The following is a 13409-nucleotide window of genomic DNA, read 5'->3' as shown; positions in this document are numbered from 1 at the left end:
GCATTCCGGGGGAGGTTGTCCAGAGTGGTCTAATGGGCCAGGTGCTGGGCCAGGCGGGCCGAAGCCAGGGCCTTGAGGGTATCCAGGGCTAGGTTGTCCGTAAGGTGCGTAGCCCGGGGAAGGCTGTCCGTATGGCGGATGTTGCGGGGAGGGTGCATATCCAGAATGCGGCGAGGGTGGACCAAGAGATCCCAGATGCTGAGAAGAAGGTGCGCCATATTGCCCTGGATTCGAGGAGAAAGATTGACCATAGGGACCTGGGCTCTGCTGAGGCGGGGAGATGGCCCTGCGGGGGGATCAACCCGCCTGGGCCATATTGCTGGTGCTGGGGCGGGTATCCCGCATGCTGTGGAGGGTAGGCACCTTGTTGCGGAGGATAAGCACCTTGTTGTGGAGGATAGCCACCTTGTTGCGGGGGATAGGATTGCTGCTGCGGGTATCCGTGAGGAGGAGGTTGCTGGGATCCGTAAGGCGGCTCTGGATGCAAATGCACGTCAGTTTGTCAGTGCCCCGAGGCCCCGCATTCAGCGGCTCCGCGCGGGACGAGAGTACTCACGGTTGGGAGGGGGATATTGTTGGTAGGACATGATGGGAACAAGAACTCTCAAGCGAGAGGGAGATGAACGAAGAAGGTCGTAAGACCAAAACGACCAGGGGCAGTGATCCCGACTTAAATAACCCGTGGAACTCTCTCCGTTGGTCCATGGCTTGTCCTCGGGTCGCGCTGTGGCGCAGTCGAGTGGCCAAGGAGTACAGCCTTGTGGGGCTTTCTAGAAATCCCTGTGACGCAGTATAGTTGACTCCGCCCTGCGCGAGGGCAGTTGAGCCGGAGCTACCGAGCTACGATAGTTCGAAAGACCGACATCTACGTGGAATACGTTCACAATATCCTATCCTACCTTGTCGGTATTCGGGGTTCCTTGACGGGCCGTGTTCTATCTATTACGCGCCAAGCATGAAACTTAGCACCAACAACCAATGCTCAACTAGGCTGCGCTATAATTGGCGAAGGCCAAGTCATCGTTCGGTCATTGGGAATTAACTGCGAACCAGATCCAAAAATACACCAGTTGAGAGAGGAAAACAGAAGTGGATTATCCATTAAAAGTCCGGCTTCGAGTATGGAACAAACCAAGGCATGAAAATGCAACATGTAAACATTAAATCAGAGACGCCTCCAGAGAGCCCATGGTACATATAACAGTGACCGCGAGGTCGATATAAATCTGAAATTATCAAACAAACTTCTCCGCTAAGCTGGCTATCAGGTGAATAATAAGAGCGTTTAAATGACCAACACGAATTCAAACGGGAGCTGTGAGGGGGTATTGATCCAAAGCAAAGTAAATCAAATCAAGCCAAACTATAGATCATAGGTCTCGTAAAAGAAAATTCTGTTCGTGAGTCAGGTACATATCATTTCAGTTTCGTTCTTCTTTTCCGTCGTCGTCGTCGTCGTTTTCTTTTCTTTTCTTTTCTTTTCCTTTCGTATTATTAGACGCTGGCAGTCCGTCGCATCTCGCTCGGCTTCTGAGCGTACGCAATCAGCATGCGGAAACCGGTGCCTTGTTTCTGGCATTCGCGGAGGACTTTGCGATCGGTCCAGATGCCAGCATCGGAGGCCCCGGGATTCGGCAAGACCGGGTCCTCGTAACATTTCGTATACCACCAGCGGCCAACACGAGCCACGATCTTGGCGATCGACTCGTCATTTGCGGCGGAGGGGGATGGATCTGAAAGAAGATCGCCGAGCGAGATGTTGTCATCGGAGGGAGAGGACTTGGAAGCTGTATAGGTACTCTGGCTGCCAGTCGCGGTGGAGATGGAGATGGCGGGGAGCGAGAATGCCGTGGACGGCGTGGTGGTCGTGCCGGACTGGGACTTATTGGACGATGAAGTGGTCGAGCCGGATGATCGGACGACCATGCCCGCCACAGGGATGCGGACCATACACCGACGGAGGTTGTCGAAGCCCTGGGTGCCGAGCAGGCGTTGGACACTGTCGCTGGTAGGCTTGAGGCTGATGCTTGCATTGGCCAAATACGTCGCCTCTTTGAGTTGACGGACCGCTTTGCGGGTTCGGATGCCCATATTCACCGGGTCACGGTCTAGTAGGCTCATTTCTAGATAACCACCGGACCGGAGAACCCGTCGACACTCTTGAAGGATATTACTCTGGACTTGCTCCGAACTCGTGGCAGGGAAGCGCAGGACAGCAACAGTAAAGTAATCCTTGGGAAATGGAAGAGGATTCTGCAATCCAGCATGATATACAGTGTGGTGGTTGGTAGGAGGTTGCCAAGCTGCTGGATGAGGCATTGCTGTCGAAACTGGCCTGCCACTCAGACTGTACACCTCGGCGTCCGGGTAGGTCAAGGAGCAGTAGAAGGACCAATCATCATTTCCCAGTCCATCAATCACCAAGATTCTCCCATGGGTTCCGGACTTGACATGGTTGTGCGCTGGGCTGAACAGGACCCGCCCAAATGACAGCCAGCGACTGGTCATCAGCGATGCAGATCGCATATTGATTCGAGTCACGGCATCCCAGTCCCGCTCCGAGGCACTCGAAATGTCTTTGCGGTTAGTCTGCTGTGGCTTGGGTGTCGGCACATTGGCCAGTGATTGTAAAAAAGTTGACTGTTGCTCCTGAACCGGATCCAAAGAAGGCTTTGTGGTACTCGCGGGGCTATTCATTACCTCTGGATTTCCGTAGCTTGCGATGAGATTGCTGTAGGATGGCTGGGTGGAAGGCGCAATGGACGAATGCAATGCCGAAACAATTCTGGAGCGGCGAAGATGAACCGAATCGCCGCTTTCACGATTGGAAGAAGCATAGTGCGGCGAATCCAGTGGTAGCTGAAGAGACTTGGCATTGTTCAGTTCGTCTTGGAGAGTCTTGCTCGCCATAGTCGCAAGTTCAAACCTGTTACTCTTCTCTGATTTCGATGACTCTGTTGTCTGTGGCTCCTCTGGAGAAAGCACATTGTCGATGAGATCATCATATTCATTCCATACCTCATCCTCGGTTGGCGCGGTGCCAGGTCGAGGGACAATAGCCGTTACCGCCGCAAGAGCTCCCGAGCTGCTCGACGAAGGAGAGCCTTTTTGTGGCGAGAAATGAAGGAACTCCTGGGCTGAGTAAGGGCCAGCAAGGAAATCCAATGCACTCACATCCTCGGGGGCACTGAAGGCGGGGTTTAAACCATAGCCCCAACCCGCTGGGTGAATACCACCTATAGCATTCGTACGGTCATTGAGAGGTAACTCATCCAAGCTAGCGTATTCGTTCAGCTCCTCAGGGGTAGGAGCCATGATAGATGGTGAGTCGGCAGCGCTGAAGGGCCGAGAGAATGATTGCACAGCTGGATGATGCCGTCTATCACGCCTTGAGACCACTTGTGGAATACGACCAATCGAGGCCAATCGCCTTGGACGTCGATCCTCAGGGCTGCTTTGAGGCTCCGTTTCCATCATGTTCCGGTTGAACATAGCGGTTCTCGGAGATGCACGCTCATCTCTCTCAAATTCTCCATGGATTTTGGGTGGAGAAGGTAGCAGAATGGACGGTTGTCTTTTCCGAATGTTCAGACCAGCAGGCACTTCCACCGGTTTGATAGCCTCCTCTTCTGTTGGAGGAGAGTCTTCCACTCTGTTGATAATCTCGTCAAGTTCATCTGAGTCGGCATCCACAAGCGCATAGTGCGCAACAGGGCGGCTATTGAGAACTGGCGAAATCGCTGCATGGAGTTGAGCGGTATGCGAAGGAGCAGCAGATACAACCGGAGCAGCGGCTTTTGGTTCAGCTGTACGACTTCGTTGAAATAAATTCCACCGAGATGCCTTGCCTTTCTTAGGTTCCTCCCCCTCTAGTGTTGCAGACTTCTCGTTTATCATGGAGGGAGCCGCGGTGGTCTTTGACGGCTTAAGTTGGGTATCAGACGCCGATTCTTGGATCAAAAGCGACGTCCGATTAGTAGCAGCTTCGGGATTAGCGTAAACTCCGTGTCTCTTTCCCCTGGGAACCGGCATACGAGATCTGGGCGGCTGCCGGCTCGCTGTAGCTGGAGCATCTTCTGGGCTCTTGCCCCGAGCTGGTCCTAGGCTAGGGGTGACCCGTTTTTCACGAGGACCGGTCTCACCGAATGTCCCTGTGGAGGAAGCCAATGATTCGGTTGATGGAGCTGTCGAATATGAGAGTGGAGTTGGCCGACGGAGGTTTGACGAAGAGGCTAAACTGAGGCTGCTGATACTCTGCTCACTTTGGGTTCTTGAGAGTGTGGCACCGTCCAGCCCACCGCCGTTGATCACCACAGGCTCGAGACGGCTCGAAAGAAAGTCATCAAGTTCTAAGTCCGGACGACTGGATGACATGCTGCCTTTGCTGCTCGAAATTGACCGGGACGCGCTCCTCGTTGTACTCGTCGATCGGGTTCTAGTGCCGCTGGCGCTGCTAGCACTGGACTTCCTGCCGCGTTGGGCATATCTGCCATATCCTTCATGACCGGTCCCTGCTGCTGGTCCTTTTCGAGTCGGCTTTGTCTGATCTATAGAAGCAGCATCAAGGTCCGGTTTTGACTTCTTCGCAAAAAGACCGAAGCGTTTTGGAGTTGCCGGCTTTTTGTGCTCGGTCTTATCTTTAGGGGGCTCTTTCACCAAAGTTCGAGGAGATTTACGAGCCAGTACTGGAGAGCCTGTCTCCCGTGAGGGAGTTCTAGACAGATTTCTAGATCGTAAAGAATCCACTGAGGTAGCAGCGGACTGGTTGGTCGCGGGGTATGGCCTCTCGCCAGCCCGAGCTCTTTCTGCAGACTCGCGCCGCTTGTGGCCAGTTGATCGGAGATAAGGAAGATTGCTTTGGATGACCGGGGATGTATCCAAATCTAAGCAATGGGTGCCGTCTCGACTTGGCCGTGGTGGTGTTTTCGGCACGCTTGGTATTGTTGCTTCCGAGCTTGGGGCTGCGATCATGAATTTTTGAGAATTGAAAAGCTCTCGCTCCGCTTCCTCAACTTCCTTCCTGGCTTTCTCAACGTCGATGTCCGAATTTTTTGATGGACTATCCTTGGGAGGACTGAAATTCACAGAAGATTTCCGAGATGGTGGGCTGGGAGGTGGACCTCGAATAACGGTCGAGATAGGCTTGGTGCTTGAGAGTGTCCGGGTATTGAGATTTGGCTTGGTACTTGATTTGGGAGGTCTTCTAGGAAGCCCCGTTCTTTGTGTGCTTGGCTCTGCCTGTTCAATTTGAGCAGTCTGAGGGCTAGCTTGCACCGTTGATGGCGAGACCATCGGTAGTCTGGTCTTGATCGGGCTAGGCTGTCTCATACGGCCAATCTTGGAGGATTGTAGAATTCCAGGAGAGTAAGAGGACAGAGAAGTCGGCGTAGAGCCACGGCTCCACACACCAGGAGATTCTGAGTATCGGGTCGACGGGGTGCTAGAAGAAGGATAATTGGGAGCAGGCGGCAGTGTTATTCCCTCAATACCGACAGTAGTCCGCAGACTTGCCAATTCTGCTGGTCCCTGCGTCCTTGGAGTATCTACTGCACTTTGGTCTGTCTGATCAGAAGTGCTGTAGGAAGAGGCTGAGAGCCCAGCCGAGTATGAATCTGGTAAGCTAGGCAACCTGGGCTCCCTCCCAGCTATCGGCGGAGTCGATTGCGGGATCATCAGGCTCAGCTTCTGGGCTTGGCTTTGCTCCACATGTTTTCCTATTGTCGGTGCCTTTCTTCGGAGAACGTTGCGAGGTCGTTTGGCGGCATTGATAGGAGGAGCCGGGCATGTAGCCGGAATTGGGGAAGGGTTGGTAAGATCCGAAGCAGAGAAAGAAGACGGAATGGAGGAAGCTGGGGTTTGGGGGGATATCGTGGATGCAGGAGAAGCTGAAGATTCCGGGCCACTAGTACTTGGCCGTGGTAGCATCGACAGTCGGTTCGGACGGCTTGCAAGGTGATAAGATACTGGCGGCAGGGCTGTTATTGACCGAGTATCTTCTGCACGGGAGACAGAGGAAGCCCGGCTGCTCCTCGGCGTAGAGTTGACCGGTCTCACTAGGGGTGCCCGGGGGAGTCGAGAGGTATTGGCGAGAGTCGAATCGGTCGAATTAGGTAGCCCTGGATGTGATGCAGGTGCATACTGCGGGAAAGGATCATTCGGAGGCATGCGACGCCCGCCGGTATTGTACGACATGGTGTGACCTTGACTGGAACCTCCAGTTCCAATTTTGAAACAGTGAATCAGGTAGCTGGTACATATACTTCGAAATCGCAATCATCACGGACGTAACCACTCGATGTAGCAATAGCACTATAGGGCGATATCGAGTCTCCCGTGAGTTCCGGGACTGGTCGAACAACTTTGGGCCCAGAGATCGATGAACATACAGGCAATCAACACATTATTTTAGTCGAAGTGTCTCCAGGACGCTTGCGATCTTGGGCGAGATGATAAAAAGTAAGAGGTATGAACAAAAAAAAGCGGAAAGTCTAGGGTATCTCAAAGTGCATATGGTGGGAACTATAAAACCGCAACAAAAATTAATAATTTTCTTCTGCACAAGTCATCGTACATGGAGCAGCGCTTTGACAGGCAAAAAAAGGTAACAGCTGTCAGGTAGATAAAAGATGGAAATTCACCGACTTTGTCAGGTCGATCTGCGGCCACGCCTTAAAGCTGCAGCTGCTTCGCCACAGTCCAGAGCAGTGTGGCACTGACAGGATTTTCCACTAGCCTCGACCACGTCAGAGGCAGGAAATCCATAGGCGGTGGGAGCCTAAAATAAATTGCAGTAACCCGGGAGAATGACAGCATCGAGGTTTGATGCAGATTTCGCAGAGAAAGACCAAAAAAGAAGAACTAGGAAGTAGAGTAGACCCACGAAGACGTTTTGTATGTGCTGACTCGGGAGTTTTCCCCTCGAGAAGTGGGGGGCGCGCACAGAAATCCCTCTAGCCTGCCCGGTCCATATAAAACGTATGGAGGGGTACCATAGGGTTATGCGATCACGGCTACCCCGGGATTGGATAGGTGAGACCGGGGACCAAGACGACGATTGGGCGGATCATTGTGACTACGGCTGTGATGAGTCGCGACTGCGGGCGCCTGGACCCGTGAAGCAGAGCACCTGTGCCGCTGGGTCGTGCCGTGAAGCAACGACCCCAACAAACCCGCTGCAGACCCTCTGCAAAGTTAATCATCCTATCACAGGTGGGAGGATCGTTCTATGGGCAGCGACTGGTGCATACCAGACGGTGCTAAGGATGCTAAGGACAAGGCCGTATGCGCACGGAAGCCCACATGGAGGAGGATGGGGAGGACTCGGACCAGACCCACTGAGTACATTTCCCTGATTAAGGACTACAATCATTGGCCAAGGCCTGGAAATCTCATTGAGGACCATCGAAGAGAGAGAGAAGGGGATTTGAAGGCTAGCAGCGGCATCAACGGGGCTAGTACTCGCCGGGAAGCTGGGTGAAATGCCCAGGTGGGCACAAACATGTCCAGGCTGTAACTCTCAGTGGCGCAGAATGGGCGGCACATCCATCCGCCAGTATACTTCCTGGATGGGCAGGATCCTGCACCTTGGTACATCCGGTTGGACGCGGCTCAAGCATATCAGCTGGAAATACAAGCTGATGGCGTTAAGACAGCGGTCCTCTGCGTTGTCGTCTTCGCCAATTCTCGGGAAGTGAATTTCCTGTCAGGAACCAGAGTTGAGGGCGCGGTTGCGCCTGTATCGCCGCGTTGACAACTCATCGATCGGGGACGCCGACCCCGATCTGACTGCACCGTCGATCCGCCCCAAAAGCATGACGGGCAAAAATGACCGAGTCTGTGTTTTTGTCGGCTTTTCCAGGATTTCTCGGTCAATCGTTAGACCTATGAAGCACGGTCGTTTTCCACCCCATGGCTCGGAGAATTAACGAACGTGCTCTCCGAGGAATGCACGGCCGACGTAAAGTTGCAGGTATCTTCGCACCCACTCTGAGCCCTGGTCTCTGCCGTGGGGCAACGTGACACTCATAGCCACCTTGAACAGCATTGTGCTTGTACTAGCTATAGAATAAAGTAGTTGAAGATCCATCAAAAATTCGCCCTTGACTCTTACTCGGCCTCGACAAAGTCTCCATCCGCCGTTTTAACCGGCCAGACTCTGGTTCAGCAAAGGGCCGTCCCGAGCCTTGGTGCATGTCAACCAGAGTGGCCCCCAAAATCCCATCTGAGTCAGGATAAAGGAATCAGCATCCCAAGAATGAGGATAGTGGGGTCGTGCTCTTCCCTGCATTTCCACTAGGTGTCCCTATTCTTGGACTGGTTCGATCAGAGCAGCCATTCATCGTCACAGAAAGCGTCGAGGCCAGGATTAGTACAACTGGAACCTCGTCTCCAGGCCCGTGGTTGACCCCCGTTTGGGACCGCCGCAGCGGGGTCGGGGGTGGATTGAAGGGGTTGGAAGCCCCGGGGCTTTAGTGCTCCACCAGGCGGCCCAGGAAGGACGGCGTTCACTGCGGTCATGGACGTCGTAACCGCACTGGTTCGCTGTTAGTCGCAACAGCCACCACCTACGAAGAGGCGGCAATGGCCTGGGATTCGCTAAGGAAGTTTTGATTCAAGTGGGGACTTGCGGTAAACGCAGTGATGGCCAAGCTCATTGGAGGATGCGACCAGGGTCTGCGACTTCGTGAGTCGCACTTACGAGCGGCTTCTCTTCCCCGATGCGACAACTATAATGCCGTGGAACTCGTGGGTGAGTCCAGAACACAGTCCGAGCAAGCCTTTTCACAGGACGTGCGGGTTCGTCGATCCTCTCATGATCCGCCGATCTGAAGGGGCCAGGCCAGCTGGGCAGGCCCGTTCTGAAGCCGGACTGGTCAACGCCTACGCTGCAGGAACGAGAGACTAATGCACACTTCAGCTGACTGCGCACGCGGAGTGGAAATGCGACGAGCCTTTCTTTGATGTTCTTTCGATAGGTTTGCACTCGTCAAGGGCTGGGCGGAAGTTTAGGCCAGTTAGAAGGAATGAAACACGAGAAGGCCTCTCACTTGCGCAATATCTACTATCGACGCTCGCTGTTGATAACGTGATAAGAAAACAATGAAGTTCAACAATGTTTATACAGGCAGTAATAGAATCATCAAACAAAAGAAAACCAACGAGTCTGAGGAAGGGGCCACCGAGGAAGCAGATACGAGAAGAAATTCGATTTGAAAATAGTTGACCCGCGATTTCCCTAAGTAGATCTCGATACAAACGCCCCGTAAAGACTTGAATATGTAAAGAAGACAGAAAACAGAAACCCCTGCATCAGAAAGGAGTGACGGCGACGAATACAAATAGCGCTGGGCTCTAAGTGGCGGTCGCAAATCGCTTTTTGCGGGCTTCCATCGCAGCAACGTCCTTGTCACTCCAATTGGTCGGCTTCGGTTGCGCATTCGATACACCATTTCCACCGCCATTGCGTTTCTGGTTGCTATCTCCCCGACGGTTGCGGTTTCGGCCTATATCGCGTCGCTTGCCTCCCCGGCCACTCTGGTCGTTGCGAGATCTCTTGCGAGGTCGTTCCTCCGGAAGGGCCTCATCCAGCCCCTTAACGCCAACATTAGAGCTCGCCTCTGCTTCACCTCCAGTGCCGAAACGCTTGGCTCGTGCCAAAGTTTTCTCGGCTTCCTTCAAGGCGGTCTCGGTGTCCTCAACGATACCAAACTTCTCAGCGCGCTTCTTACGCTTGGCCAGCTCTGCCTCGAGCTCGGTAGCCGGCAGGCCGCGAGTGTAATCAACAGCAGGCTTCTTCTCCGCCTCGGCTTCAGGCTGATCAGCAGTAGCAGCACCTCCTGTTGACTCGACCTTCAGATCATCCGTCGCGGCAGGATCGGTGTCGAGCTTCTGGTTCGGCACGGCCACGGGGTTGGCTACGGCGCCCTTGCCGCCAGCAGCAATGGCAGTCGCACCAGCTTCCGTGGAAGCCTTCGTAGGCTCCGCCGGGACGTCGTCGTCCCAGTCAATGACATCTTCGGCGGTGGCATCAGTCTTTGCAGGCTCGGCGGGAGTTTCAGTTGTCTTCTCGTCGTCTTGCTGGAGACGAGCGACCAAGTCGGCCTTTTTTCCCGTGTGTGGAAGCGAGCGGGACTTTAGGATCTCAACCAACTCGGCGTTGGTCTTCTTGCTGTAGTCGGTCGCCATTTTGTGATTTGCGGGTGACTCGGTATGTGCTGTGACAGAGGGATGCGCCGAGGGTTAGGGGCTCGGTTTGAACGGATAAATTGATTTTATAATCACTAAAAAGTAACTTTCATAATGCGACAAAGATGCGCGTCGAAAGTCAGATAGAATTGAAGATGAAAAGCGATGCTGGTGGTCGCAGACGCGCCTCTGGACACCGTCGCGTTCCCATCACCCGTAGCACGTGACTCAGTGTTAGCCTGATTTGAAGCCTGAGGCATTAATTTCGTAATATGCCTGATTCTGCTAAACCGGATGAACTCGGATATGGCCCTGTTCATCATATTTGTATATATATATATACATCTCTCTCTCTATTAGTCAGAGAAAAAGCTTGAGCAATATATATTGTCTGGTCTCGTTTCATTATCGTATCTCTCTCGAGTTCCCTAGTATTTTCGCCAAACGAGACCACGCCTCCTCAATCGTCACGGGAACATCAACATGAGAGATGAACCCCCGTCCCTTCGGGCCGTATCCATTTATGTCATCTCGAAGTCGTGGAATCTCACCCAGAAGGAGGTCGCAAAATCGGGATAGCGTCCAATCACTGGGTCGATCGACGTTCAAAGCGTATATCTCGAGACCAGTGGAATTCTCTTTGACCTGCGGTACTATAAGCGGGCAGCTGATAAATGACACCTTAGACGGTCCATCCTCATAGATTTTCTCAAATGATGCTCTCGTTCTTAGCATCATCGTAGGATCTTGCAAAATGATACAAGTTCTCATGTCTTGGAGCCCCGCTTTATCCAGTAGCTTCCGGGTGAAACATGCGTTGAGCCCACAATTTGTGGACTGGTCTTCGATAAGAATACGGCATCCTTGAGCTGCTACTGCATCCGGATCAAAAAATCTGTTCATGATTCTTTCGAGAACTCTCGCTTCTGGAAGTCCCCGTATTCCAGGCCAGATCTGATAATAACGTGGGTGGCATCGAACAGCTTCGTAGAGTAGTTCCGTCGAATGACCCACACCACCGCACAATACTAGGCACTTGGCGAGCGATGGACGTCGCGTAATTGTGGCGAAAAGTATTTCGGCTTGGTAAAGTACAACAGAGGCGCAAATGACGATACAATCGACCCCGCCTGATGGCGGAGATGATAGGTCGTCCAGTTGCACATCGCTCAGGAATGCAGACAAAATGTTGATATCCGCCGCCACTGTATTGTCTGTGGCCGTCATGGTGACAGGAGAATGGACAATGATTTCTCTCGGAGGTTGTGAGTATTATTGGGCCAGCATGTCTGTTTCAGGACGTGGTGGGACGAGGTAAGAATATCCGGACCTTTCACTTGTTTTAGGAAATCGACCCGGCGGAACTCCAAAGATTAGTTCACTGGCAGTTTTGGTATTTCAAACCAAGTTCAGCCAATCCACTTGGACCCTTCAGGACCACGAAATAAAAACTTCTATTGCCCTCTATATTATCTGTTGAACGCTTATCCAGATCAGGTTTCTAACGTATGATTATTGATGCTGCCAGAGTTTTTTGAAATACCATTTCTTAATTCAAGGCATTTAATAGAACTTTGGTTTAAAACCAGTGCATCCAACATATATTCGATTGGAATGAAACTCGGCAATCACCTCAAGCTAGGTTGAGCAGCCACGTTCATGACCCATAAAACCAGTATTCTGCAGCATAATCAACTAGAATCGCATCATTTTGGCCAGCACATGTTGTTGGAGAGGAGCCTCCATAGGTCATTACTCGGTACACCTCCTATAAAATGTTAGTTCTTATTTGCTGTCAAGCAAAAAGATCTATCAAAATGAAGCTTACCTTGATACCATGGCCTTCTTTGCATCCAAGCTCAAGCCATGCAACATCTTTGCTTCCGCCATTACCGGAAGATCGGGACGCCCGCTTGGGTGCATCAACCGAAGCATCTTTCTTGGCAATTATCCAGTCATCCGACCCACTCAGCCTTAAGTCAAAGAATGGGTCACCGGATGCATCGAAATAGTGCTCACCAAGGATAGGATCCGATGAGTCCGTAGTTCGACTCAGCATTTCGGCGACGAAAGTCAGAGATCCAAGAGGCGTACTTTGAATGATTGCAGGAAGCTCATTTAATAGAGTTAATGAGGTTGATGCGATGCAGGAAGCGTCGAAAAGGGTAGCCACGGCCCCAGTTGCTACTGGCACAGTTGAGTTTCTAGAGTGGAAGGAGTCTGTCGAGGAGGGGCACGAATAGTTTTGAGTTCCCCGACCTAGAGCAACGTATTTGAGAGACAAATGGGATGAAGGTTGAGGAAGTTGAGGGTTTGTATTATTCAACGGAAGACCTACATTGACTAAGGAACAATCTCCTAGGCCAATATGGTCAAGCTCGTTGGCGATACGCGAAAATGTGGTGGCCAGTCTCAGAGGGCTAGGGGGGACTGGAGTGGCTCCAACAAGCACCATGCCAATGGCCAAAAAGATAATAGATGTCAATATGGCTGGCATACTGGAATGGACAGCCCGCATAAATAGAATGGTAACAATAATGTCTCCAAAGCAAGATCTTTGGTCAACGGCACGGACGACTGGAGGAAAGGCCTGGATTAACTGTTGCTGTATCAGAACTTGTATGGGACATCTTACTAAATAGGTGGAGTTATACTCTCAACATCAAGTGAGAACAAAGAAAGTGCACATACCTTATGATGGCCCAGTCCTTTGGAACGGATTCATGAGGCGTATTTGGGACGTTCATGAAAGTCCACAGTTCTCACCACAAACCGTGGCTTAAAAATTGACAATCTGCCTTAGAGAAGATAAGGTTCTCCGGAGCTGTGTTTAACACCCTGTCAAAATTTCTTCACTTGCATATCGAGGCAGAAACTGACAGTTATAGAGATGGATTACTAAATAATATTTCTTTGTCAATTATCTCCCTACCAGGAAAACTTGGCAAGTAGGAAAACAGCACACAGGGCAGACTAGCCTGTTTGATGTAACTGCATAATCATGTTTGGTGTGTGTTACTCCCCCGCCACTGTGTCACTAGGCGCCGTAAAATGCAACATGCAGTCAAATCTCAAAGTAGCCCAGAAGCTGCTAGGAATCACATATAATGCTGGAAAGAAGAAATATGGTTTGGTCAAACAAAATCTTCTCTGGTGATACATCATCTTCAAAATCTACATATACCTGGCGGATTTCTATGTTTTTCTATGGAAGCTGAGATAGA

At 51.8% G+C, this 13409-nt stretch overlaps 6 protein-coding genes across 6 annotated transcripts; all 6 read right to left on the bottom strand.

Moving 5' to 3' along the window:
• Positions 1–29: 29 nt before the first annotated feature.
• On the bottom strand, positions 30–587 carry N7462_007490 (uncharacterized protein; the record flags this gene model as incomplete). Its single annotated transcript, XM_057079208.1, has 3 exons — positions 30–198; positions 258–477; positions 557–587. 3 exons carry the CDS (start codon positions 585–587, stop codon positions 30–32), a joined length of 420 nt encoding a protein of 139 aa, XP_056931878.1.
• A 907-nt stretch (positions 588–1494) lies between these two features.
• Positions 1495–6192, bottom strand: N7462_007489 (uncharacterized protein; the record flags this gene model as incomplete). The annotated part of the gene is made up of 1 exon (XM_057079207.1): positions 1495–6192. The coding sequence occupies one exon, from the start codon at positions 6190–6192 to the stop codon at positions 1495–1497; it is 4698 nt and encodes a 1565-aa protein (XP_056931877.1).
• Positions 6193–7921: 1729 nt separating this feature from the next.
• Positions 7922–8192, bottom strand: N7462_007488 (uncharacterized protein; the record flags this gene model as incomplete). The annotated part of the gene is made up of 2 exons (XM_057079206.1): positions 7922–8058; positions 8111–8192. 2 exons carry the CDS (start codon positions 8190–8192, stop codon positions 7922–7924), a joined length of 219 nt encoding a protein of 72 aa, XP_056931876.1.
• A 1159-nt stretch (positions 8193–9351) lies between these two features.
• On the bottom strand, positions 9352–10185 carry N7462_007487 (uncharacterized protein; the record flags this gene model as incomplete). Its single annotated transcript, XM_057079205.1, has 1 exon — positions 9352–10185. The coding sequence occupies one exon, from the start codon at positions 10183–10185 to the stop codon at positions 9352–9354; it is 834 nt and encodes a 277-aa protein (XP_056931875.1).
• Positions 10186–10590: 405 nt separating this feature from the next.
• Positions 10591–11412, bottom strand: N7462_007486 (YdcF family protein; the record flags this gene model as incomplete). Its single annotated transcript, XM_057079204.1, has 1 exon — positions 10591–11412. The coding sequence occupies one exon, from the start codon at positions 11410–11412 to the stop codon at positions 10591–10593; it is 822 nt and encodes a 273-aa protein (XP_056931874.1).
• A 430-nt stretch (positions 11413–11842) lies between these two features.
• N7462_007485 (DUF3455 domain-containing protein) lies at positions 11843–12682 on the bottom strand (the record flags this gene model as incomplete). Its single annotated transcript, XM_057079203.1, has 2 exons — positions 11843–11953; positions 12014–12682. 2 exons carry the CDS (start codon positions 12680–12682, stop codon positions 11843–11845), a joined length of 780 nt encoding a protein of 259 aa, XP_056931873.1.
• Between the last annotated feature and the right edge of the window lie 727 nt (positions 12683–13409).

This window comes from Penicillium macrosclerotiorum (genome assembly GCF_028827735.1).
Source record: "Penicillium macrosclerotiorum strain IBT 26536 chromosome Unknown utg000007l_segment0_segment0, whole genome shotgun sequence".
Lineage (NCBI taxonomy): Eukaryota > Fungi > Ascomycota > Eurotiomycetes > Eurotiales > Aspergillaceae > Penicillium > Penicillium macrosclerotiorum.
The sequence above is the reverse complement of the archived record's forward strand: the minus strand, read 5'-3'. Positions and strand labels throughout refer to the sequence as shown.